At 38.5% G+C, this 27,729-nt stretch overlaps 1 protein-coding gene and 2 long non-coding RNA genes across 3 annotated transcripts; all 3 read right to left on the bottom strand.

Annotated features, from left to right (window-relative positions):
• Positions 1-1,204: 1,204 nt before the first annotated feature.
• Positions 1,205-9,730, bottom strand: LOC307156997 (pancreatic secretory granule membrane major glycoprotein GP2-like; the record flags this gene model as incomplete). Its single annotated transcript, XM_079868725.1, has 4 exons — positions 1,205-1,334; positions 1,500-1,662; positions 7,704-7,949; positions 9,702-9,730. 4 exons carry the CDS (start codon positions 9,728-9,730, stop codon positions 1,245-1,247), a joined length of 528 nt encoding a protein of 175 aa, XP_079724851.1. The 3' UTR covers positions 1,205-1,244.
• Positions 9,731-9,743: 13 nt separating this feature from the next.
• Positions 9,744-21,867, bottom strand: LOC307157451. Its single transcript, XR_013820987.1, has 4 exons — positions 21,739-21,867; positions 11,698-11,793; positions 10,005-10,189; positions 9,744-9,865 (listed from the first exon to the last, which is right to left on the bottom strand). It is a non-coding gene; the product is annotated as an uncharacterized lncRNA (long non-coding RNA).
• Positions 21,868-21,942: 75 nt separating this feature from the next.
• LOC307157448 lies at positions 21,943-23,949 on the bottom strand. Its single transcript, XR_013820984.1, has 3 exons — positions 23,882-23,949; positions 22,237-22,368; positions 21,943-22,104 (listed from the first exon to the last, which is right to left on the bottom strand). It is a non-coding gene; the product is annotated as an uncharacterized lncRNA (long non-coding RNA).
• Positions 23,950-27,729: the final 3,780 nt, after the last annotated feature.

Consider the following 27,729-nt stretch of genomic DNA (forward strand, 5'->3'; position numbering starts at 1 on the left):
ATAACGGACTTTAAAGGGGTCATATAATGCCATTTTTGTACAAGCTAATATGATTCTTTAGGGTCTAAATTAAAAGTTTGTAATATACTTTAATTAAAAATTCTCATTAGTATTGTAAAAAAACACTAATTTTACCTGGTCAAAAACAGCTCTGTTTTCAGCACGCCGTTTAAGTGCATGTGTCTTTAAATGATAATGAGCTTTGCTCACACCCGCCCCTCTGTTCTGTGCGTACTGCGTTTGTAATAATAACACAATACCCTGAGTGTAAACAGCCGCATTCATTGTGAAGCGTGCAAGCGATTTGCAAAGATTAATATAAATATTAATATAAAGGTTAATAAAACGTTACACTCACTTCTTCTTCTGGAGGTGCAGCAGGAACACTAATAGTTGGTACCGATCCTTTTTTCAGGAGCAGCTTCTTAGCAAAACCAGCTTTACTGACCCTCGTTTGTAAAGCAGTCTGGTGTGTGAAATGATTCGCACAAACATGAAAGCTTTGACGTTGATCGTGGGGAATATTCCCTTCGAAAACAAAACTCAGCCACTGCGTCTCCAGCGGTTCGGATTTAGGAACATCAAAATGACTGCTGTGTTCCTTATTGCACCCAAGAACAGAACCCCACAATCGCTTAGACGCCATTCTGCTCATAGACAGTGCTCCAGCGTATCAATGACCACGCCGGTCCGCGCGGATTATGATTGACAGCTCGCTCACGAGCGAGGGCGGGTCTGTGTTGAAACGCTGCTGTCAATCAACAATCGTGGGAGGGGTGTCCGACCGTGTGACGTCACACGGTCGAACGGCTTGATTTGAGACGGGAAAACATATAAGAAGATTTAAAAAAAAAAACACTGGATGGATTTTTATCATTTTATGATGGTTGTGTACAGGCACTGTCAACATCCATTTCAGTACAATCAACTTGTAAAAGTGCATGTACCATTATATGACCTCTTTAAAGAATTAAGTTTGCATATATTGTTTTGAATAGCACTTACTCTATAACGATAAGACAATACATATGTGCAGAGAGTTATTAGAGAGATTTTTAAAGAATTTATTTGTAGTGTCTTCGTTAAATTTAGTAGTCCTTTTTCACCTATCAGTAAGTTATCATAAGTGATGTGCTTATTTAAAATGTAGATGTTTAAAGACAACAAAGTGCTTGCAAAACTTAATTTAAATGTTTTTTTTTTAACAAAGTATTGATTACAACATGATCTTTCATTCATCAGGGTTACTGAGCTTTCAGACCCATGGAGATCGCTGAAGAGTGGAGGAAGTCCAAAGATCTTTGCCTTCTACTTCTATATCCATGGTCGCATAACTGAAGATGACAGACAAGAAAATAAATTTAACATCAAATACATGCTTTCTACAAAACTAAGGCTGTTGAATGTGTTTTCTTTTAGAAAGACCCGTTGTAAAAGGTTTACAATTTGCTTGAAGGCTACTGTCAGTAATGCAGTTGAAATTAACTGTCCAAACTTACCAGAGCACATCTGCCATTCTGTACAAGGCAAAGATTAACCTGACAGTGCAGGAAGATGTGGTCAGAAATTCCTGAGAAGGTGAACATCCTGAAGGAGAAATGGCTGCTTGTATCAATACCGTTCTGAAGGACTTCCACAGTGGTATCTTCAGGGTTGGCGCATCTAGGAAGGGAGGAGGGTTTTTCAAACGAAGGTAATAAAGGGAAAATTAGAGCATGTCAAAATTTGAATGCCTTGTTTATGATGTACTTGGTTGGCAGGGCTGTTTCTAGGCATAGGCGAACTAGGTGCCGAGTATTTTATGGTGAGACTTTAGAATAATGGTCCATCATTAATAGGTAACTGTGCAAGAAGTAATGCAGGACAAATTAGTCAGTTTCTTAACTAATATGGAAACATGATGAACTAATCATATGAACTAAGCAATAGCTAATTTAGGACTGTGACAGTTTCTTATTATGTAATCAATCATTACTAAATCAAATTGGCCTCATGAAGAACTATTATCTAACTATGACCAATTATAAAGAAATGAATGCGTAAGCGCAAGTTCTACCAGAAAGACTCCACTGTCACGTCATTAATTTATCATTTCGCACAGCCAATCACAGCTTGACATCAAATATAAAAAGACTGATCTTAACCTCCTATTTTGTTGCCTGTAGGTGTCGTAGCGAAGTTCCCCTCCATCCTCCCCACCACCACCAGGATGGCTCCCGTCCACTCGCCCTAGGGTAGGCTCCACCCCTGCCTCTATCATCAGATAGGACCTACCAGTTAACTTCCAGACCTGGCCGAAGGACGGGGCCTATGCCAAAGGACTCATCCCAGAGTTTGTCCAGCCCGTTTCAGTCATCCCAGAGTCTGTCCAGCCCATTCCAGTCATCCCAGAGTCGATTAAGAAGGTTGCAGTCACCCCAGAAGTGGCCAATCATACACTTTTGTGCCCCCGGAAGCGTGAGAAAGGGAGGGTGCATGTTGTGCAGTCAAATGCTCTTTCAGAGGTCCCAAGCCCACTGGCCCAGGGGGGCCCGAGTAAAGAGGTCCCAAATCCATTGGCCCAGGAGGCCCCGAGTCAGGTGTTAAGTGGTCCCAGAGGACCTGATTCTTATGGTCCCAAATCCAGTGGTCCCAGAGGACCATATTCAGGAGAGGTCAAACCCATTGGTCAAGGAGAGCCTGAGTGAAGATACCACTAGTCCAAAAGTCCAGGAGAGCCTGAGTCAAGAGGCCCCTAATCCAGAGGTCCAGGAGAGCCTGAGTCAAGAGGCCCCTAGTCCAGGAGAGCCTGAGTCAAGAGGCCCCTGCTCCAGAGGTCCAGGAGAGTCTGAGTCAGGAAGTTCCTAATCCTTTGGTCCAGGAGGACACGACTCAGTTGGTCCTGTATTCAGTGGTTCCAGAAATATTTAACCTAGAACCAAACCCTAAGCCGCCTACTTCACCAGCTATGCCTGTGTTGAAGGAACCTGGGACTGCACAGCCTGAATCCTTTACCAGTTCTGTCTTGTACAAGGTGGGCATTCAAATCAGCACGGCTACCTCCACAGAGACTGTTCTTTTGAGACTGTTGAGTTAATACGGAAATCGGAAATTGACGCGAGTGAACGCTGGCGCAACCTGCTGCCGCTGCTTGCTGTTAGCTCACCTGTTCTATCCTGGCTTATGCCTCATCCGCCGTCTTTTCTGGCCGTCGACGCTGCCTAAAGTACAATGCGGGCTGGTAGGAAATACATTCTGCTCGTCTGTGTCTGGCTCTTTCTACTGCCTGTTCACCTGCTAGTGACGGGCTTGCTCCAGTATTCGGCCATTGATCTTCTCCGGCTGCGCTGTCACCTGCCTGGACCTGCGCCTGAGGCTCTCCACCTTCATCCGGACATCGCCTTCCAGCCTCGCCCGAGATACATCCACCGAGGGTCCCGCCGGAATTTCCACCACAACAGCTTAACTGCAATAAAATCCATCTGGTCCAGCTCTCCTTGCCCTCCACGATCCATCAACCGGGCTGTCGACCACAGCGTGTTAGCCCGCCTAGCTATGTCGGCTAGCACCACCACCAGCTGTGACAACACCGCACTCAACTTCGCTCTGCTCAACATCCGCTCACTGACAGACAAGGGACATCTCATCCAGGACCTCATTTCAGATCGTAAGCTTGACTTTCTTTGTTTAACCGAGACATGGCAACAGCCCAACAACTTTTCTCAGCTTAATGAATCCACTCCTAGTGGGTTTGTTTACATCTGTCAACCCCGCAGCTCCGGCCGGGGAGGAGGTCTCGTGATAATCCATCACGAGAAGTGGAAAGTCTCGCCGGTTTCTGTGCCTGTCTCTAGCACGTTCGAATCTGTTGTCTGCAAGCTTTCTGGTCCCACTCCAACCATTATTGCTACTGTCTACCGCCCCCCCCCCAAACTGAATAGTGAATTTTTTAATGATTTTGCTGTCTTCCTTACTCATCTATCCTCTCTCTCATCAAACATAATTCTGCTGGGTGATTTTAATATCCACATGGACAATATCAATCTGCTCCTCACTAAAGACTTTTCCTCCTGTTTAGAGAGTTTTGGATTCCAGCAACACATCACTTTTCCCACACACTCAAAAGGACATACCCTGGACTTAATCTGCTGCTCTGGTGTCACCCCTTCTGATTTTACACCTGTTGAACTCCCCATAACTGACCATTATCTCATCTCATTTTCAGTGAAACTCACTCTCTCCATCTTTAAAAAACCACGTTTTATTTCATTTCGGAATATAAAGAATATTAATCCTGCCATTCTCACTTCAAGTCTCCACTCCTTCTGCCCCCCCGACACTCATAATCTATCCTCCCCCGATGATCTGGTTTCTCATTACAACACTGGACTCCATAATATTCTTAATTCCCTTGCTCCGTTAAAAACCAGATCCGTTTCATTTTCCGTCTCTGCCCCCTGGTTCACCACCGATCTTCGTCTCATGAAAGCCAAAGGTCGGCAACTTGAACGTCTCTACAAGAAAACTGGTCTCACTATTCACAAAGAAATGTACAATAATCACATCTTACAATACAAGGACTCCATCGCTAGCACAAAAAGTCACTACTACTCCAGTATAATCACTGCTAATAAAGGAAACTCGAAGTCACTGTTTTCCATACTTAACAATATCACTCAACCCCAGGACTTCCTCCCCCCTCACCTGTATACAACAAACTTTTGCAACTCCATTATGTCATTCTTCACTGAAAAAATCAAAAATATTCACCAGAACCTTGGACATATCCCTCACCTTAGCATCTTAACCGATTTTCACCCATCCACACATTCATTTTCTTCCTTCCACCTCCCAGCTATCTCTGAAATCACTGAACTGATCAGGAAATCTAAGGCTTCCACTTGCCAACTTGACCCCTTCCCCACACAACTTGTTAAAACTTGTCTCCCATCCTTGGTTCCCCACATTTCTGCTATCATCCACTCCTCTCTCACCACTGGAACTGTTCCAACATCATTCAAAACTGCTTCCATTACTCCAATTTTGAAAAAAGTTGGTGCCAACCCCTTTGACTTCAATAACTTCCGTCCAATTTCAAATTTACCATTCATTTCCAAAATCCTTGAAAAAACAGTTGCCTCTCAACTCCATTCTCATTTATCCCAAAATAACCTGTATGAACAGTTCCAGTCTGGTTCCCGTCCACTTCACAGCACTGAAACAGCACTTATCAAAATCACCAATGACCTCCTTATGGCAGCTGATTCTGGACTCCTTACCATTCTCATTCTCCTCGACCTAAGTTCAGCTTTTGATACGATCTGTCACACCACCCTCCTCAACAGGTTATCTGCCATTGGTATCACTCACATTCCGTTAGACTGGTTCACTTCCTATCTCTCTGGCCGCACTCAGTTCATTCAATTTAAATCTTTTAAATCCAGTCCCTCCACTGTCACTTCAGGTGTTCCCCAGGGCTCTGTCCTAGGGCCCTTGCTTTTTATCATTTACCTCCTTCCCCTGGGTAGTATTCTCCGTAAATTTAACATTCAATTCCACTGTTATGCTGATGACACCCAGCTCTACCTCTCAACCAAACCCTCATCCACTCTCCCACCCACCTCCCTTACTGACTGCATCTCAGAAATAAAAATTTGGTTTACACAGAACTTCCTCAAATTAAATAGTAATAAAACTGAGGTTCTCCTCATTGGCACTAAATCCACTTTATCCAAAACCAACAGTCTTTCTCTCACTATTGATAGTTCCTCCGTTTCACCCTCCCCTCAGGTTAAGAGTCTGGGTGTCATCCTTGACAGCACACTATCTTTTCAATCTCACATCAATAACATTACCCGGTCTGCCTACTTCCACCTAAGAAACATTAATCGTCTCCGCCCCTCCCATACCCCCCACACAGCCTCCATCCTTGTTCACAGTCTCGTCACCTCACGTTTAGACTACTGCAACTCTCTTCTTTTCGGTCTTCCTCACAAATCCCTCCATAAACTTCAACTGGTCCAGAATTCAGCTGCCCGCATAATAACACGAACACCATCCATTCACCACATCACCCCTGTTCTCCAACAGCTTCACTGGCTCCCGGTCCAGTTTCGTATCCAATTCAAAGTCCTTTTATTAACATTCAAAGCCATTCACAACCTGTCCCCCCCATATCTGTCCGATCTCCTCCAGGTTCCAACCACCTCCCGCTCACTCAGATCATCCTCCTCCACACACCTCTCTGTCCCCCGTGCCCGTCTCACCACTATGGGGAGCAGAGCTTTTAGCCAATCTGCTCCCCGACTCTGGAACTCACTACCACCACAACTCAGAAACACTGATTCGTTCTCTCACTTTAAACTTCAACTTAAAACACATCTGTTTAAAACTGCCTATCATATCTAATGTACTGTAATATGCTCTGCCTCTTTTAATTGTTCTTAATATTGTTTTATTCTTTATTTTCTTATTCTGCGCTGTTTTAAATGTATTATGTATCTTTGTACGGTGTCCTTGAGTGCCGAGAAAGGCGCCTTTAAATAAAATGTATTATTATTATTATTATTATTCTTTTCAGTTAAATTAGTTTATTTCTTTTCTGTAGTCACTGTGCTGAGTCCGTTTTTATTTCTGTTTTGCTTTTTCTTGTTGTTCTCTCTTGTTGTCTTGTTGTGTTTGTTCCTTTCCTCCATCCTGATCCTCTATCCTGATCCATCCTGGCTGCTGCTTTCAAGACCAGGCAGTGAGACTGATACAGCTTCGGTTGCAGCTCAAAGTTTACAGCCTCTGGTTCCTCAAGCTACAGCCTGATCTCCAGTCATTATCTGGTACTTCTCCATCTCCTCGATTCTCCAGCATAGCCATCTCATCTGGCTTCCCTTTCTCCTGTTGACTGCCCTGTCCTACTGTTTGGATCATCCTCACTCTTAACCATCCCTATTGTGCCTTGTCTTGTCAATAAAATTCAATCCCTTGGTCATTCTGCATCTGGGTCGTCTTTCTCCATAAGACTGCTGTGACAAAACCTGACACAATTGTCTATTTTACATTAGTTAGTATCATAAAATAAAATGGTAAATCCTCTCTGGGCTGATCAAATCTGACCTATGTGACCTTTAAATGCAAAAAAGCTGCTGTTGCCGACCCAGAGGGCGGAGCCTCACGAGCTGCACTCAGAGCCAGGACAATCTCTTCTGATAATATCAAAACAGAAACTCTCAGTAGCGGTGTTCATTTCAACCCTGAGTCGGACAATAATGCCTACAGAGTCAGAGAATATATGCTGTATGGAAATAGAACAGGTATAGTCTAGTTTAATCTGTCACTCCGGAAACTGTAAGCTTGATCACGAACAGTTGTACTGATCCATCCGAGAGTAACAACGAGAGTAAATGAAGACTGCTATGTTCATTCTTATATCTTATAACAAAACACCTCAATCGCTTAGAAGACATTCTTGTCTACAGCTGCTCTGGCATCAAAACAATGGCAGACTGTCTAGTGTACACACACTGCCAACACACATTTATGTTCAAACACCAAGTAAAAGTGAATTTTGCATAATAGGTGCCCTTTAATGTAGTACTCATTTCTACTGCATTACTTCCTGCATATTAATGATGGACCATTATTTTTTAAAGTGTTATCCAGTTTTGTTGTATTCACTTTCTGAGACTGCAACAAATTTAATCATATAACAATTTAAACATTAAGTCACTCACTCGTTGATAATTAGATTCCAGCGAACATGATATTCGGCATCGTTAACTGGTGTGGCCCAGCAGTTGTCCAGAACTGTTGCAATTTGGTTTCTATCAACTCCTTCCACCTCAACAGCCACATATATCTGCTGGTTCACCTGCATTTGCACCTCCCCGTCATATGGGCTAGTAAACTCTGCATCATGGTAGAGAATCATGCGGATCTGGTATGTGCCCTGGCCAGCAGGAAGTTCCTCACTTATCACACTGTAGGCAAAAACATAAAAACGGTTAGTACAAGGTGCTTAAAGTGCTTTAAATACTTGAATTTTACTTTTTGAAATGTAAGTCCTGGAAAACCCTTGAAAACAGCAATATTTTTGAAGAGGTACTTGGAAAGTGCTTGAATTATTGAAATACAATATATAATATATATATATATATATATATATATATATATATATATATCAATATATATAAATATAAATATATATATATATATATAAATATATATATATATATATATATATATATATATATATATATATATCAATATATATAAATATAAATATATATATATATATATATGAAATTAGTGTTTAATTTCTTGTGAATCTTTTCACATAAAATTCACACTGCAGCCCATCTGAGATATAGAGCTATTTCGCATGATATTAAGTTTATAAGTATATAATACAACTTTCATTCTTCAGGTCAATCATATATTCATAGAAATATGAATAAGGAAGGCAATATATTTGTCATAGTATCCTTTTTCAATGGTTAAGGGGATTTCCCATGCCTGACAGCGCTGGTCAATGGATTGATCTCGATGAAGTGAAACATCAGATAGAATATATATGTAATTTGAGTTAAAAAAAAACAACAACAAATAAAATAAATAAAGACTTTGTTTGATAAGTGCTGATTTTAGTCCTTATAGTCCAAAAAAGTTGTGCTTGAAAAGTCCTTGAAAGTCCTGGAATTTCATTTTACAGAATCTGTACGAACCCTGTAAAAATAACAGCAACCATGGCCTAAGTCGATTGTAATGGTGATAGCTCATGCCTTATGACACTCAAACCTCCAGCCTTTCAAATATCAGCCTAAGGCAGCAAACCTGCTTTATAACCACTGTAACCTTTATCAACACTTAACTATTAACACTTGTGGATCAGGTGAAATTCTCTGGAAAGTCCTAAATCAGATAACTGATTTTATTAATTTGAGTATATAATAAGCAGTGCCTGTCATGTTCTAAAAGACAGACATGTTAAATATTAGAAAGTGAATGCAGTCAATCCAATTTGGCAAAACATGGTGATTTATCAAAATCACAAAATTATCAAATTTGCCACAATCACTGCAATTAAAAAAATGGTAAAACTTGTGGTCCCATTAATGTCCATAAACTAAAATAAACTAACAATAAGCAATCCATTTTTTATAGTAGTTATTAATCTTTAACGTTGTTAATAAAAATAAAACTGTTAATTCTTGGTTCATGTTAATTCAGGTCCATTTAATTACATTAATAGATACAACTTTTGATTTTAGTTATGTATTAGTAAATGTTGAAATTAACATTAAGATTAATAAATGCGTTAGAAGTATGTATCGTTAGTTCGTGTTAAGCAATGTAGTTAACTAATGTTAACAAATGGAACCTTAATATAAAGTGGTACCTAAAAATATTATAGATTGCTTGAATACTACCAAAGTCCCTTTAAGACAAGTCTTTTCACTTGGCGGCCATCTTTGAAATGCCACTCGGGCATGCAAGTGCAGCTCCTATCTTTCTGAATGGGGAAACATCAAATTCTCCAAAAGTGTTTGCCAAGCTTACGATTAAATTTCATATTTGAGATCACCAATGAAATCTGACAACAACTGTCTCATAATTGTTTTCTAAACGCTCGAATCATGACAGAAAACAAAAAATTTCAGGCTGGATCAAGCTAATGATCTATAGTCTTTGATACTACACACTGTTATTCAGAAGATATTGAGAAGCCTTACCTGCCTTCGGCTCGGAAACCTACGGGCATAGATATGGTCTGGATCAGAGGGTACGCACAAAAAAATGTCATGTTTATCCATATCTCTCTTGAAATGATGCTGTGGTCAGTGTCTGTCAGGTCAGACTGAATGGAGTTTTGGTAGATGAAGTGAGTCCTGTTGCTCTATGAGGATGTGAACAAATGTCAATTTCAAGCTATGGGACAACTTACTAATCATTACATACACGGTACTGTATGTACAGTATGGATATGCATCTCATTAGTAGCTCTAGTGATGAAACCCAAATGGAAAGATCATTACCATCAGAGAAGTACCACATATGTGGCCTTCATTGTCAAAATAAAACACAAGTCTGCCATCCTCGAGGGTTCCAGTGCAGTTTGGGTCATTTAGGTGCAGGTGCTCAGGATAAAAACCAGATTCAAAGAGCTGGCAGCGGGATAGAGATATGGAGCCGGTGCTGCTGCCACAAGACTCCACAGCATCTGAGCAAAGAAAGGATTGCAAAGATTATGTATATGTATATTGTGTGTGTGTGTGGTTTAAAATTGAATTTGAGATCACATTAATAGATGTAGGTGGCAATTTTATTGTGAAATAATTTTTTATTGCAAAAGTGGGTGATTGCAATACAGTCATCTGTGTTGGTTTATCACTAGCAGTTCATGCCTAATTTTGCCTCTACTGCAGCACTCTTAAACAAACTTGTCTAGAAAAGCCACTGTTATACAGTAGGAGGCGCTATTACAAATATTCAGAAAGAGTACTGAATCTCCGGTTCAAAACACAGGCAAAGAAGGAGAAACAAATCAAATAAAAATAAATAAATCAAAACTCCCTAACATTACTGAATGAGATGTCGACCCAGGAAAAGATACAGGTATTTGCAAGCTTTGGGGGTGTTGATGAACTCGATCTAATCCATCTATGTATTGATCATCATTCTGAGTCTGATCTGGATAGTCTTTGACAAAAATTGTATTCTCATCTTTTTGTTAAAAATTTTGCTTTTTTTATGAACCTTACCCGCATTCAAGTGTTGATTAAAAAAAGAATGAATGAAGCTAGAATTGAAGAAGAAAAAAAAATCTTTTTTTAAAGCATAGGCTCTGTTCTTTCTTTTGATATATTTTATGTTCAGATATTCATATTACTAAATATTTTGGGGGCCATGAAAACTTTGTGAAAAATTATCAGAAAGCTGAAGGGGAAAGAGTTAATGTGATCTCAAATTCAATTTTAAACCATATGTAAAATGTAAGAATATTTTTTACAGTCAGATTTCCACAAGTGAATATGAATGACTGCAGTTTCATTTATGTGGCTAATTTAAACTGATTGTGTTACAAGTCTTACAACCATCCCTCAGCTCCTCTATACAAACCCTTCAAATCGAATGGAGAAAATTGTGTGACATTCTGATGGAAAACATAAAATATATATATAAAAAAATCCATTATATAATAAACATTAGTTAAATATCAAACAGTTCATTATCTACGATTTTCTTATTAATAATATGCAATGTAGTGCTGTGAATTGATTAAAAAATATTATCTAATGTTTCTGTGTGATTAATTATATTAATGTGAATATGTTTAATATTCCTTTAATAAAATCAACAAATAGTACTATGGCCAGTATTGGCAATATTGATACCAATACAAAACTATCAAACTACTGTTTTTGTTTATTATTTGTTTCTATCACACCTGTATGAATTAATATTTGAATAAAAGTACAAGCTACTAGTAGCATAAACAAGGTAGTCTGACAGAGAAGGACATGTGTTGGTTTCCTAAAAGTGGGTCTTGTAAGTGCAGTTGAGCACATACAGAAATTAACACCCAAATTCACCATTTCCACAGAATGAGACGAGCAGATAGTTGTGTAGACTGTGAAACTGTCACTTGAGTGAATGAAAACGTGTGTTTTGTTTTTGTTTTGTTTTTAGATGAATGTATGAATACACAACACGTGTGAGAGCACTTACCAAAGTTTTCAGGATTTGGTCTTTGCCCAAAGCAACAACAGCCATAGACACTACCTCTCTCCTGGCAAGCCTCATTTTCAGTGCAAGTACTACAAACTAAAACAGACAAGAAGAAAACCGTTGAAATTGGCAAAAGAACTGCAAAAATAAATACAAGAAAATAACCATTACCATAATAACCACCATCGACATGAAAAACCCAACGGAAACATCGGGTATGGCTAGCCGTTTTAGCATTAAATACCACTGGCTGTACTAGAATTCCAGATATCTCTTTTCCAATTTTGAATAAGATAGAATAAGATATCTACAATGCCATTTTGACTACTCATACAAAATATTTTTGGATATCTTCAAATGAGTTTTTACTAGCAGAAATTGAAATACTGGAAGCAATACTTTTGAAAGGGAGGCGTTTGTTTAATGTGAGTTTACATCAAATATTTACAGGCTGAAACTTGTGACTACATGTAAAAGAAAATGGTCTGTAACATTCTGACACCGACGCGTCCTTACATACTGTACATCAAAATGAACGTTCCAAATGCTTTTGTCAGAAGTGCAAGTGTGCGGATCTGCTGCATCAGTTATTGAACGTAGTTTACCGTCTGCGATTTGGAGCGTGTCCAATGTGGAACGTGTAGTGGACAGTGTAAAACAGTTTATACCAATGCGACTAGAATCTACTGTGTATCATTTTCCATAGCAATTACTATTTACATCAGTGTTTCTGTCAGATTTCTGTATGGCAGCTGCAAACTTCCAGTGAAAACAAGAGCATTTAGCACTCATACACAATACAAAGACGATATCCTTTTTTCTTGTTCTTGTTTTCCGTTGGAAAAATTAGTGAACGCTTCTTGTTTGCTGAATTTTCTATTCACATAGATAATGATAATGATATTCCAACTGTTCATTCAAATCAAATCTGATATGTGGGATTCAATAATAGTAATTGTAATAATAATATACACCAAAATATAGGCGTCATGGAGTCACTCACACCATCCACTCAGCAATCAGCATCAGATCCACCCACTTGTTCATCAACACCGGAATTCTAATCACCTTCACCTGTTCCACCTGAACCTCATCAGTCTCACTATATCAAGCCTACACTCCATTCATTTCACTGTCTGGTCTCGTCACATGCTACACAGACTCTACCTGCTCTCTTCAGAGTTACATTCTACCTTACCTGGCAGACCTGCCAACCTGTACGCATTTTGACTTCAAAGTACGCTGGTATGATTTGTCACTCTGAACTACGCAAAAACCTGGTGATGCCTCTGTGCTCGCGCAGTCCTCAAATCAAACAACAGCAAAAGAAGAAGAGTTCGACCAATCATAGCGCTGGGTTCAATCCCCAAATAGCAAGCAGGGATGATTGACAGATGCTGAAAATCGACACCAATAAAGAATCCCGCTCGATCCCCCTTCCACTCCCGCGGCCCGCCATCTGACTGATTTCATAAGCAAGGACAGTACAGACGAGTGCACACAGAGAGAGAAGATAATTGTAAAATGAAAATTGACGGGCTAAGTTTAAATTTTTTTCTTGCTTGTTTTTTTTCTGTCAAAATATCAGAAAGCATTTTGTATTATCCATCCATGTTTTTAAAATTCGTTAAATGACAGACGTTTTACTGTTAACACAGCCCTCATTATATGTCGGCTTCGTCTAACTTATATTTGATATTCTTTTTAGAATAAGTGATTTGTTATGCTATTATTGGACTCCTGTCTATTCATTGTCAACTGTTTTCTATAAATATGTTTGTATTGGCTAACATTTATTCAGCTAATGCGTGTCCTGTTTAAAATGTGCAATGTTCAAATGCAAAGACAGCACGTCACAAATAGAAGCCCCTTTCCCTGTGGTATTTAGTATCATATTTGGATATTGGAATAATCAATTAAGTAGCCTATCTTAATTGTACACAATGTTCCTATTTTTTTTTTTTTTTTTTTTTTTTTTTATACTGTTTTCAAGGGGTTTCTTGATTTTAGACTAGTTGACCAGCACACATTATATGCAATGCAATATAATGCATGTGTGTCGTCGTCATAATGTTTCATAATGTTTCCAGTCAGCTAAGTTCTATGTGACATTCAACTACTATTCATCACCAGTAATGTTCTGTTTTGCTCACTCTCTGTAAATAAACTTACCTTTATTTACTGTCTGTTTCCTTCTGTGTCGTGACAGAAGACCAGACCGTTATGCAGAGCACGAGCACGGATCCGTTTACCAAACTGGTTCAAGCAGTCGGCAATCACTGCCACCCTCTTCTTCTGCTGCTGCCTCTGCCAGTCCCATGGCCTGTCCAGTGACATTCTCCAGCGAGGCGGAGAATTGCAGTGGATTTCTCCTTCAATGCTCACTATATTATGAAATGCAGTTGCATCTCTTCACCACGGATCGCGCTAAGGTGGCCTTCATGATTTCTCTTCTCTCCGGTCGAGCACCACAGTGGGCACAGTCGTGTCAGCGGCAAATTAACAACCAGTTGTGTCTCTATTGTGGAGGAGAAGGACACGTCTTACAGAACTGTCCCATCCGACCACCACGCCCAGCAGTGAGTACAGTCCATCTACCGCAACAAATTTCTCCTCAAATCCGTACTACCGTGTGTATTCTGACTCATCAAACCTCTGTTTCAGCACAAGCCCTCATCGACTCCTGCTCAGCGGGAAACTTCATATCACTCAACCTCCTCAAAAGGCTCAACGTTAAGAGGAAACGTAGCCCCCAAGCACTAGAGATCCAATCCATCCTGGGAAAACCGCTGGGCCGTGGTTGCATCTGTTATGTCTCCCCCACCCTGACGCTCTGCATCAGATGTCTGCACACGGAGGAAATCTCGTTCATGGTGCTTTTTATTCGTCCCTCGACATCCCCTGCCGCTTCCAGCTTTTTCTTTGTGGGCAAGAAGGACGGAGGCTTGCGGCCGTGAATCGATTACCGTATTTTGAACTCCCAAACCATCAAGTTTAGCTATCTCCTTCCTCTGGTCCCAGCAGCATTGAAACAACTGCGTGGGGCTCGCATTTTCTCAAAGCTTGATCTCCGCAGTGCCTATAATTTAATCCTCATCTGCGAGGCAGACAAGTGGAAGACCGCCTTCGTGACCCCCTCAGGCCACTTTGAATATCAGGTCATGCCATATGGGTTGTCTAACTCTCCAGCCGTCTTACAGAACTATATGAACGAGGTATTTCGAGACTTCCTCAACCAGTTCGTCATCGTCTACATGAACAATATTCTGATTTACTCCAAAACCCTGTCGGAACATCATCAACATGTGAAACGAGTTCTCCAGGATCACCGACTTTACCTCAAACTAGAGAAATGCGAGTTCCACACTTCCTCTGTCCACTTTCTGGGATACATCATCGACCAACACAGCATCCAAATGGACCAGAGGAAGGTGGAATCCATCCAGAACTGGCCACAACCCACCACCATTAAAGAATTACAGAGATTCCTGGGCTTCGCAAACTTTTACTCTCGTATCATCAAGAATTACAGCTTAATCAGTTCACCTCTCACCTCTCTCCTGAAGAACTGCCCAAGTCTCTGTCCTGGTCACCTCTTGCCCTCGTCTCCATCGAAGACCTCAAAACAGCATTTGTCTCCGCTCCAGTCCTCCGCCATCCTAACCCTGAGCTGCCGTTTGTCGTCGAGGCCGAAGCATCCACCACTGGAGTCGGAACAGTGCTGTTGCAGCGGCAGGGTGATCCCCTATGCCTCCATCCATGTGCCTTCTACTCCAAGAAGCTGTCCCCGGCGGCGCAAAATTACGACATTGGGAATCGTGAGCTCCTCGCCATAAAACTCGCCCTAGAGGAATGGAGACACTGGCGGGAGGGAGCAACTCTCCAATTTGAAGTAATTTCTGACCACAGAAATCTTGAGTATTTAACCCCCTGAGGTCGACAATCGCGCCGGCGCGATAGGCTCGCTTTTTTTCAGCTCAGTTCAAAAGAAATTAATTTTGCTCTGTTGACTTTGATATTACAAGCAAGTTTCATACATCAATCGATTCTGTTAAATGTGTATTATTTTTGTGTATACTCACAATAAAAACAAAGTGTTGTGCTTTTTGCCAAATAAAGAAAAATAAACGTGATGCGAGTTCTGCCTTCTCTCTGTCAGTGAAGACCATTCTGAAACGCGTCCGAAAATGAACTGTAACTCAGCGAATACTCAGTCAAACAGGCATACAGACACACAGGCATGAAGATTGAATTCTCTTCTTTTAAATGAGGTAATTTATATAAAAAACAAATATTCTCATCTTGTGAAATCTTTATTAAAAGAGAGCGATTCCAGTCGAGCTAATTAGAGCTCATTCAAATGTAATGTGAACACGCCCACGGAGAGCGCGTGCTATTCAAACGCAAATTACTGAGGCAATCCAAGCAAACCTGTGAACGCCCCCATATCAGCTCGAGAAAACACAAGTTTAATCATTGTAGCCTACGTGTTTACACCATCTGGCAGCGCTGTGAGGAATAATAATAATGGAAAATCTACCTCAGAGTGCGGGTATTGCAGGAGAGAGGATCCGAATATGTAGTAAGTTTTTTTTTCCTTCTCAAGTTAATCGCGTTTCTGTGAATGAATGAACGGCAGCCGCAGAGATGCGCGCTGTTTACCACAGCTCGCAAAAAGACAGTTTAAATTTAAATTGCATCTCTGTGTGAATGAATGATGATGTTTTAGCAAACTGTATTGCTATACTGAGTTGAGTAAAAATCGACAGAAATATGTTGAAATAAAATGTAGGCTATTTGTAAGCAACGTATTAAACTGAAAATTAACATTTATATGCCCTAATATTTCATAAAAACAACGTTACAGTCAGGCGTTTCTGTTGGTGAATGAATGTTTCGGTTTTAGCAAACTGTATTGCTATACTGAGTAAAAATCGACTGAAATATGTTGAAATAAAATGTATTTGTATAAGCAACGTATTAAACTGCAAATTAACATTTATATTTCTTATAATAAAAATGAAAGACCTATGTTACAGACATATGAAAGACAACATTTCGTTGATTAGTTTTGGATAGATTATACATTTTTACTGTAAAATATCTGCCACCTCAAATAAGCTTTTGTTTGCCAATATTTTCTCATGTTAAATATAGTATGTTTTGTCAAGAATAAAGTCAATCAAATCCTTAACCCATAAGAACCCGGACCAATGTCTCCTTATAGGAAAATTATGGGGCATATAAAACAGACCAAATGGACCACTTATAACATGTTTCTGCAGTTGTTTTTGAAATACAACCCCTCCTTGTGAAAGATCTGTAATGTTACATATATGTGACATTGGGCGTTTATGATACATTTTTAATGTTACATATATGTCACATTGGGCGTTTATTTCTTATTTGAAAAAATATTTTTTTTTCAGTATTTTTGCTAAATAACAGTTATTTTTCTGTTTATTTTCTTTTCCACAACATATATCAAAATTATTAGTTTTCTGGGAAGATAGTCGGGGTGATAGCCAGGCATTGTTTGCGAAAAATATCAAGCCATGGAAGGATCTTCCAACACTTAACCCCTGCTTGCCGATTTGATGAATCATTGTTGTCAGTGAAGTGTAGACTTGCTAGCAGGGTCTGAAAACGGTAGCTTGACATGTTGTCAGCCACCATGGGACACCTTGTGTCATTTTCCCAGTATGCACGATTTCCTGGCATTTGGTGCAGACCCATGCGCAGATGGATACCAATCAGTATTACCCTTTCCTTAACAGTGGTGTTAACATTCTTCTGAGTTCCAGATTTTTGCACACTGTACAAATTAGTTTGTTCCTCTAGTCTAGGAGCTCAAGCATTTCTGCTGTTATGAACTTTCTGAAATACTCCAGGGGTGTTGGAAGATTGTCTGGAGGTGTGATACTCGGCCCTTTGAATGTGTACTCAGGGATTTCAAAATGTTTCTTTCTGGCTGGTTGTATTTTGCTTCCCAGAGTTTATGTTTGGTTGTGCAGCTTCTAAATCTAAATCACTTGATGCTAATGTCTGAATCAGACCCACTTGATTCATCATCCTCCATGTCTTTCTTGCTAAGGGTGAAATCAGGGCCATTAATGTCTTCTTCCTATAGTCACTGTCACATCCCTTATACTCACTGTCATCTCCCTGGATAATTTTCAGCACATTCTGAACATCAAGTTGTTTTCTGAATCTATTCATGTTATTCTTACAACAAAAAAGTTAAAATTACCAAAAATAGGACCAACATATGATATCAACATCTTGTTTTAGTTACAGATATGCAAAATAGTTTCAAAATACATTTCATTAACAATGTAATTCATTTTGACATTATTTTATGTTTATGTTGACATTTTTTATTATGTTTAGTTAAAATATGCTTTGAAATGAGCAGCAGAAAATATATAACAATAAAATAATTGAATCACATAAATTAATTGAGCAGATCATTACCATTTTTCTTAATGTGACATATACGTCACATCAAAATTCCACCTACTGTTTTAAGGTTAACAACCCGATGTGACATATATGTCACCACAATATTTTCACAACTGGTTTTATATCAATTTGTTCAAGAAATGTATTAAAATCAGGTTAAGTGTAATCTAAGATATGTTATTAAAACATTAGAATTGTTGCATGGGTTGAAACATACCTTTAGTAACAAAAACAAGTGTTTTTAAAAATTGCTGACACTGCAACATGTGCTAACCAGACAGGCCATCATTTTGGAAATGTTGCCATGGCAACAAAAATGCACACATTGTCACATGACTGAACCATGGTGTTCCTTATCTGTCACTAAGGGACTTCCTGAGTTGAAAGTAAGGGATAATGCTTTAAAAAGACCTTTCCAGACAATCACACGTGTTTGTGACACCCATGTCACTGTGGGTTCTTATGGGTTAACTTTGAAATATGTATGATAAAATGTATACTTTAGTTTTTACAAAGAAAGATTACACTTGAATTGTTGTTGTAATTCTAACCTTTTTAATAAAAAATATATTTACAAGGTAGATGTAAACAAACTATTAAAAGGTAAATATAAGCATTTTCTTTAAATAATTTTTATTGTGTTTTATTAGTGACAAATTTGGGGAGAGGACAAATTTGGGGAGAGGATTTTGAAGAAAAAACTTCCATTAGTCAAAAGTCTTATTGGCACATATTTAGAATGTGTTTTATGGCCTTATTTCAGAAACTTTAGTTTTTAGTTTTTTCAATAACCATGCATAAACATTATTCTCTCAAAAATGCAGACATGTACATTCTTGTGGCTCACATATTCTGGTAGCTAAATAGTGTGTAATTTTTTTTTGCCATTAATATGTTTATAAGCAACTGAAAAAAGCACAAATGTCAGGGCATGTCAGAACATCTCAAGGACCCCAAAAACACCTTAGACCCCAGAGGGTTAAGAGAAGCTAAACGACTCAACCCTCGTCAAGCCAGATGGGCTCTATTCTTCACGAGATTTGACTTTGTAGTCACCTGCCAACCTGGAAGCAAGAATTGTAAAGCAGATGCACTCTCTCGTCTTCATCATCCGGATCCAGAGTCCACAACACCTGAACCCATTCTCCTTCTAGCCATGATCGTCAGCCCCATCCAATGGGCACTCGATGACCAAATCCGTCAAGCCACTTTGACCGAACCTGCTCCGCCGGGAGGTCCTGAGGGACATATCTTTGTACCATCGACCTGCTGTCTGTCCCTCATGGACTCAGGTCACTTCCCTCCGGGCTCTGGACACCCAGGTAGCCAGCGAATCCTCTCGCTCCTCAACCAACACTACTGGTGGCCCTCTATGGCCCAGCAACACTCCCCGTCGACTCCCAGAAGGTAAACTCACTCCAATAGGCCTATTATAAATAAAAATCTGTAATATACACTGCTGTTCAAAAGTTTGGGGTCAGTAAGATTGTCTTTAAATTATTTTAAAACAAGTATCTTCTCCTCATCAAGGCTGAATTTATTTGATAAATTCAGTAATATTGTGAAATATTATTACAATTTAAAAATAGCTGTTTTCTTTTTGAATATATTTATATATTATATATTTCTGATATATTTTAGACTATAGTCTGGTGCGCTACATGTTTGCTGTAACTACTATGTTTTAAGTAAATGCTAGCTGCATTTGAGTTGCTGGATTTGCATTTGGGAATGCAACATTTCGTCATTGGAATCGTTAATAAATCTGTTGTTGTTTACAAAGAGAAGTTTTAGTGTCACTTGATCCTTCAGAAATCACTCTAATATGCTGATTTTCTGCTCAAGAAACATTTACTATTTATTAGTATAAATCTTAAAAACAGCTTATGATGCTTAACATTTTTGTGGAAACAATGAAAGCACTCAAACATTTGTGGTAAGATTTAAAAGAGAGAAATTAATTAATTATTCTATTCATCATACATTAAAGTGATGAAAAGAGTGAAGTGAAGACATTTAAAATGTTACTTTTTAATAAATGCTTTAATAAATTTAATACATATATTTGATAAATGCAAATTAATGCTGTTCATTGAGCTTGCTATTTATCAGAGAGTTCTGAAAAAAAATTTATCACCATTTCCACACAAAATATTAAGCAGCACAACTGATTTCAACATCGATAACAATCAGAAATGTTTCTTGAGCATCAAATCAAATTGTAATGATTTCTGAAGGATCATGTGAGACTGAAAACTAGAGCAATGATGCAGAAAATTCTGCTTTGCATCACAGGAATAAATTACATTTTATAATATATTAAAATAGAACATTTTTTAAAATATATAATATTTCTGTTTTTACTGTATTTTTGATCAAATAAATTCCCTTACAAGACAGAAGTAAACGCAAGTCTCCGATTCATATCAGATTTATTTCCACGTATGAATGAGGCCTGAAACTGATCTGAGAATATCAGAATCCATGTGCTTTTTCTCAGTGGGCTGTCTCTACCAACCAGAATGGAAGGCCCTTTCTATTGGTCACCCTGGATCGAAGTGACAGGTTGACCACGCCCACTATGTTTTCCCGCTGTTGCCGCACAGTGTGTCTGAGAGAAGAGCGAGGGAACTAGTAACATGGCGAGCAACAGGTCCTTTACTGGTATCAGGCAGGCACAGGTGAATGTTCAAAAACTTTAAAAAATAAACAAATACAAAACAAAAGTCTCGGACGACTGCCGCCACACATAATAAAACAAAACACAACACAATGAACAATCCAGGCCAGTCCTCTCTCCATCTTTCCTGTCGTCGCTCCTCGACATTATTGTTATGCTATACACTTAACATGTTTATGCATATAAGCTTATGCTTCCGCTCCTCCGTGATAGACATGAGACTGGTGTGTCGCACATCAGTAATCACGCCGAATTGAGATGCAGCACAGGAACAGGATTGGGGACCCCTGAGCTACACTGCAACCTGCTTCTTGCGCCTTATATACACCTCATGGCTGCCCACATTTCTTTCTCCTGCATGTTGGGGGATTTTCACATGATGTACACTCGGCTTGTATTGTCCAGTCTTCATTGTCACCTGCTCTGTTGAGGGGTGATTCATGTATGCCATTGTGCTGCAGCATGTATTGCTCACAGCGGCGTGTCGTGTATGTTTTGGCAGGAGCAAGTCCCGTACTTATTAACTTAATAACATTTGTCATATCCATTACTGTGCCAAACAATCCGAGAGTTGTCATGATAGATATAGAAATAAGCACAGCTTTGACAAAATTGCTTTCTGTTATTATGAATATTATGTTATATTATTTCACCTTTCTTTCCTTTTTCCTAATTCTTCGCCTGTACAAGTCATCTTATTTTGACGGCCAATGCCGTTGTACATTTTGTCATCCCTTAAGAAGTTCTGCTCTCTAGTGGTTAAATAGCACTACTGTTGGTTTCCTAACCTAGAATATGCCATCTCACATAAAAATAATGTGGTAACAAGCATACATACACAATGTGGTATACAGCCAATTTAAATTAATTATTAAAATAGTTAAAATAGTCTATAATACCTGATGTTGAGGCTATTGATGAAGATGTTGGAGAGGTTGTTGACTGTGAGGATGATGATGGTGCTGAGGTTTGTGAAGATAGAGTTATTGGCAATGAAGATGATGAGGATGAAGTATCTGGCGATGAAGATGAAGTAACTGGTAATGAAGATGATGAGGATGAAGTAACTGGCAATGAAGATGATGAAGATGAAATAACTGGCAATGAAGATGATGAGGATGAAGTAACTGGCAATGAAGATGATGAGGATGAAATAACTGGCAATGAAGATGATGAGGATGAAATAACTGGCAATGAAGATGCTAAAGTTGTTGAGTCTGGTGTCACTGTTGCTAAAGATGGTGAGGAAGGCTGTGCATTTGCTGCTGATGGTAAGAATAAGGAAGATGATACAAAATTAGATTATGTGGCATTAGAGTGGTGTGATTTTTAACACTTTAAAAAATGTATTAAGACTTCTTGGATGGATGTTTTGTGTTGAGACTATTACGTCTTACATTGAATGCACGTCTGCTGGTAGTCAGGACAGCAGTCATTGAATGAGAGGCAAACCTCATCACAGTAACACCCACGGGAACATCGGTTATTCACTCGAGGACAGCAGAGCACTGGGGGTCCTGAACACTGGGCTGAAAAACCCAAAGAGTGTGCAGATCTTAAAATTATCAAGACATGACAACATCAATAACAGCAATACTTGGTGAACCAAATATACACAATATATAAAAAGAAAACATCTTTTGACAGACTTTGTATTCAAAATGTATTCCCTTACATTGTTAATTGTTTTGTTCTATTTAATATTTCCCCCCTAATCTAAGATGACATCACAATTATAGACTTTTAAAATAATAAATACAATTTTGAAGTTTGTGTTCCTTCAAATACTATTTACATATATATATATATATATATATATATATATATATATATATATATATATATATATATATATAAAAATTCAAAACAGACACACACACGCTTGTTTTGTTTTACTGTATTACATAGACTTCCATTGATTTTATATCAGGATAATTATGTTTTATTGCCTAACCAAACCCCAACCACTGAACCTACCCAGCACAAAACACTACATTTAAATAAAAACATGGTTTGGCAAATTTATAAGCCTTGTCAGGTTTATAAGCCTTGACTAGTCAGTCGTTTGTCATAATGTTGTGAGGACATTTGGCCCTCACAAGCAGTGTTGGGGAAAGTTACTTTTAAAAGTAATGCATTACAATATTGCGTTACTCCCCCAAAAAAGTAACTAATTGCATTACTTAGTTACTTTTTATGAAAAGTAATGTTACATTACTTTTGCGTTACTTTTTCTCACCTGGGCTAAGCTTGCTTGTTTGTTTTTTAATAACAACAAAAACAAGCAAATGTCAAGGTAACTTTGAATAAATGAATAAGTCTCAGGCTGAAGGAAATGCATATTTACGCTTGTACAGTAGAGGGCGCCACTCAAACAAACCTTTCAACTGTGCTGCCATTCTGGATTAAAGAACAATAGGACACAGGAGAAGGAAGTTCAACACTCTTATTTCTAAATCTAATCTAAAGATAACTTTTGCTTATTCCTGTGGTTGAATTTGATCATTGAAGGTCAGCAGCAAAGACATTTGGTTAATAAAGTGAGATTAAAAACAAAGTATATTTGTGTAATTTAATATAGTTAATTATAAAAGTTTTGCATAAAATTCTGAGATTGCATTTTACTGTTTTTATTAATTTTGAGTAATACTGAATGTTTTCATGCAAGTGAGATGAGTAAATTGCATTTTCACATTTAGTCTACAACTAAAATAACCTTCATGTTTAAGTTACTAAGTTAACTTTGGCTAAATTTCATCATACATGCTTCAAATAGTTAGGTAAAGCCTTGAATCAAAATGAAGTATTTTAAATAAATAAATAAATAATAACAGTAATCACTGTTACTCTTTATAGACAATAAGTTTTACTTTGGTTGTTTTTATCTTCTGTGAGTCCCCGTCCCAACCCCTCTCCTTCCCTCCCTTCCCTTCCCTTCCCTTCCCTTCCCTTCCCTTCCCTTCCCTTCCCTTGTAGTTTGTCAAGTATGTCAAGTATAACATGTATACACACAAGTTACTTGAAGATTGTTGTCTGTCTTACCTGAAGCCATGTTCCTGTTTCTTTGGTTCAGGAGCAGTAAGAAAAGCCAGACGTGAACAACTAAAACCTTCATCCTAGTCTAGGTGTCTAACAAAACTCACTTTATTGTCACCGTGTACAGAAGTATGAGATGAGATAGGGTGTGTGTGTGTGAGTGAGTGAGAGAGAGCGCGAGAGAGAGAGCGAGAGAGAGAGATGGAGAGAGTTTCATATAGCTGGAGACTGCATACAGTTACCCACATCCCTCTCACTAAGCATGATTTGATGTACGTCAAAGTGGCATTTGTCACAATTCTTAGAAGTCTGAAATTATGACAGGAAGGCTGGGGGGGGAAATTCTGCGATTTTATCATTCAAATAATGCCAAACATTTTCAAGAAATGAGGACCTTAACTAGGTTTTAGTAAGAGGGGAACCTAAACTAGTGTATCCTTCAAATCTGCCTATTCAGTGTATTGTGTTGTTTAGACAATTTTTTTTCTTTCAGTTCTGTGATAGGTGGTCCAGCTATGGCCAAGCAACAGCAAGTCAATGAGAGACTCATTTCAAATGACAGGAAAATTGACCGATGATTTCGTCCCTCTAAATGGGTGTAAATAAGTTTATGACAAGTTCCGCTCACTATGGGGAACACTATCGGGGAAAAAAGCTGGAAAATTTGCTAGCACTATTCGATATGGAAACTGCCAGCAACATTAGTTAGGAGGACATTGTTGCTAATTTATTGTCCACACTGTTTTCAAGATAAATTTTGAAGAAAATATGGAGATAATCATCAAAAAAAGACCTACAACTAGAGCTTAATTTGGTGCAGAATGCCAAAGCTTTTGAAAGCATTTCAACCCCAGCAATTACAAGTGAGACTCTGGAAGACAGCATCAATCTAGAAGGAATTGTTTGCTGTTTGGATAAGTTATTTAAAATCTAATAGGTCATGTGCCAACTGATTTTATTCAGGCCGCCACTACTACTGTTTTATATTTTAAGATTTATTTGAGAAAACAGCCATTTTGCAGGATTACCTGTCAATCTGTAAATTTACCAACTCAGCGACTATTATGTACATTTGTTGAAATTCTACATAATAGTTAATCTTTTTCCAAATAAACCATACGTTTATTGAATATGTTACATTTAACCCTCTATAGTACGGTGTTGCCTCCAAGTGACAGTCTACTTTCATTTATTTTTAATAAAAATGAGACACCCATTTATTGCTCAAACCTATCTCAGGGGAGGAGAACTCAAATACTAATCAATGTAAAAAAAAAAAAAAGTGCAAAAAAGTGGTCACATGACCCACAGGGGTCCATTTTGTGTCCTGTTTCAGCACATGTGCACAGGTCACATGACTCCATATTTTCTCCAGAGAAAAGTTAATTTTTCACTTATTTGCGTCCAGTTATAATCACCATTAAAAAATATATATTTTCACTGGTACGTAAAGAAGTATTTTCAGGAACTTTGCAATATATATCATCAAATGTCTTAGAGGACATAACAAAAAACTGTGTGATGCCTCAAGGTAGGGCTTGCATAGACTAGTCGAGTAATCGAGAGATCGACTACTTCAACCACTAGTGTGCCGTTAAATGCACACGGTTTTCTTACTGATTTAAATTATATAGAACATGTCCCACTGAGATTATTTTGTAAATTTGGATCAATCTCTAGTTTAATTTGCATGTTAAAAAAAGAACACATTGCAACTAGCTAGCTTGTATGTTGGCAAACTATCCTGAGGTGAAAGAAATCTATTGAGACTGTTGTTATAAGCACAGCGCTGCTTTGTGTACAGAGGTTACAAGGGCAACTGCTTTATTTCTGCTGACCAGTGTAACATTTAATTAAAAACTAAGAATACAATTTCAAGTAGCTCACCCTGTCTCTCTCTCTCTCTGTTTTTTATTATTTTTTAATGCTTGAATAACAATTAGCCTACATAAAGAACATTCTCCTCGCACTGGCTTTGCCTCATTCTCCCTGCCTGCTCGTCTTCTGGCCCAAGGTTCGATTCTGCCCACATCAGCGTTTGTACGCGTCAAGAAGGGGTGAATCATGCGAAGCAGAGCTCGGCTCACTCTCAAAGTCATCACTCCACCAAAAATGCCTTTGATAAACGCCTGTTCCCTGGTGAATAAGACATTCTTGCTGAATGATTTTTTCTTATTGCACAAGCTGGACTTTGTTTATCACAGAATCTTGGACACAGGTGGGAGATTTAAGTCCCTTTTCTGCTGGTTCCAAATGACTACTCATTTTTTAATTCTCCCCATCATAACGGTCGCGGGGGTGGCTTAGTGACTGTCTTAAAACAGACTTTCCTCGCTCGTTGTAAATTGGTTTCTGTAAAGGTTTTGAAGTGCAGTTATTAAGGTTTGAGTGGAATGGCCCTGTTCTGTTAGCAGTGTTGTATCTCCCCCCACATCTTGTAAAAGATTTTATTCTTTAAGAATTTACGGTATTTTTGGGGGATATCACTACTAATTGTTATTCAAGCATTAAAAAAAGAAGGGGTGGTGACTCATGACACCATACACTCTAGCCGGCCCATTTATATACATGCCACTGCAGCCCACTGATAGGATGAAATGAAATGCATTAAAATATACATTATACATAAAATGCATATTTTATGGGGAAAATTAATTAGTTAAATGGTTAAAAAACAAATAATAAATCTATAAATAAGAATATTTGTTTTCTTTGTTCAGAGACATTAACATTTTTTTTTTTTTTTCATAAAGCGCAGTTTTGGTTGTGATAAGACATGCTAGAAATGAATGTATTAGATGTGACACCAGATAATATTTGTATTGGCACAGAATGTGTTTTCTATTATTTGAAGCACGACCTAAGCAGGAATGTGGCTCTACGGGAGGGATTATAACCTACTTGACAAACATGTAGACAAACCTGTTTTACACGCGTCACTGAAACACAAAACCAGAAAACATTTAAACTCATCAGTTTAGGTAAGAGAAACTTACAGTTGTGGTCATAGGCTTTTGTTCAAAATGTATACAAGCGAGTACATCATGAATCCACCTTTCAAAGTTTTGTCTTATCCTGAATCACTATTGTATAAGTTTTTATGTGCAGACTATTTTAGATCTGGCAGGAAGACAAATGCTGCTTACTATTGACATAAACAGAGAGAAGTAGCTCCAGCTTCTATGTTCTTCTGACAAACACATGCAGTTTTATTAACTCTTTCCCAGCCAGCGGTTTTGAAAAAAGTTAACTGCCATCGTTTTTGATCATTTTCACAATTTCATGGCTCCCAGAATATTTTGTTGAATGAATATCTGAACATGCAATATATCAAAAGAAAGACCCTCTGCTTTTAAAGCTACAGTGTGTGATATTTTCCCCCATCTAGCGGTGAAATTGTATATGACTACCCAGTGAATATTAGTTTCTGTTCCTTTCAATTCCGAGGGCGTTTTAACTCCTACGGTGGCCGTATTATTCCAAGATTAACATGACTTTTTCACCATTGACGCGAGGAAAAGTAACACAAGTTATACTAGAGGTCGTTCTGGCGTTATGCACAACCAAGATGGTTAGACGAGCAACTATAAAACTTCGAATTTACACAAATAGGCTGAATTACCTGTCGAGAAGAAAGCAGGCAACTTCGGCGTCCGTTTTCAAATCTTTGCTCCTCATGAGCTCTTTCCATCTGGGAAAAGTTACTCCAATATTTACTTTGTTTTTGCTGATTTGCCTGTCTCGTTGACGTTTTAATTCTCTCCTTCGCTTCCTTGGCGACTCTGCTACATGTCCTTGGAAATAGACGTGATCCTCCATCAGCAATCTTTCAAATCTGCCGGCAGTCGCGAGTA

The sequence above is a fragment of the Squalius cephalus genome, assembly GCF_949319135.1.
Source record: "Squalius cephalus genome assembly, chromosome: 4".
Taxonomy (NCBI): Eukaryota; Metazoa; Chordata; class Actinopteri; order Cypriniformes; family Leuciscidae; genus Squalius; species Squalius cephalus.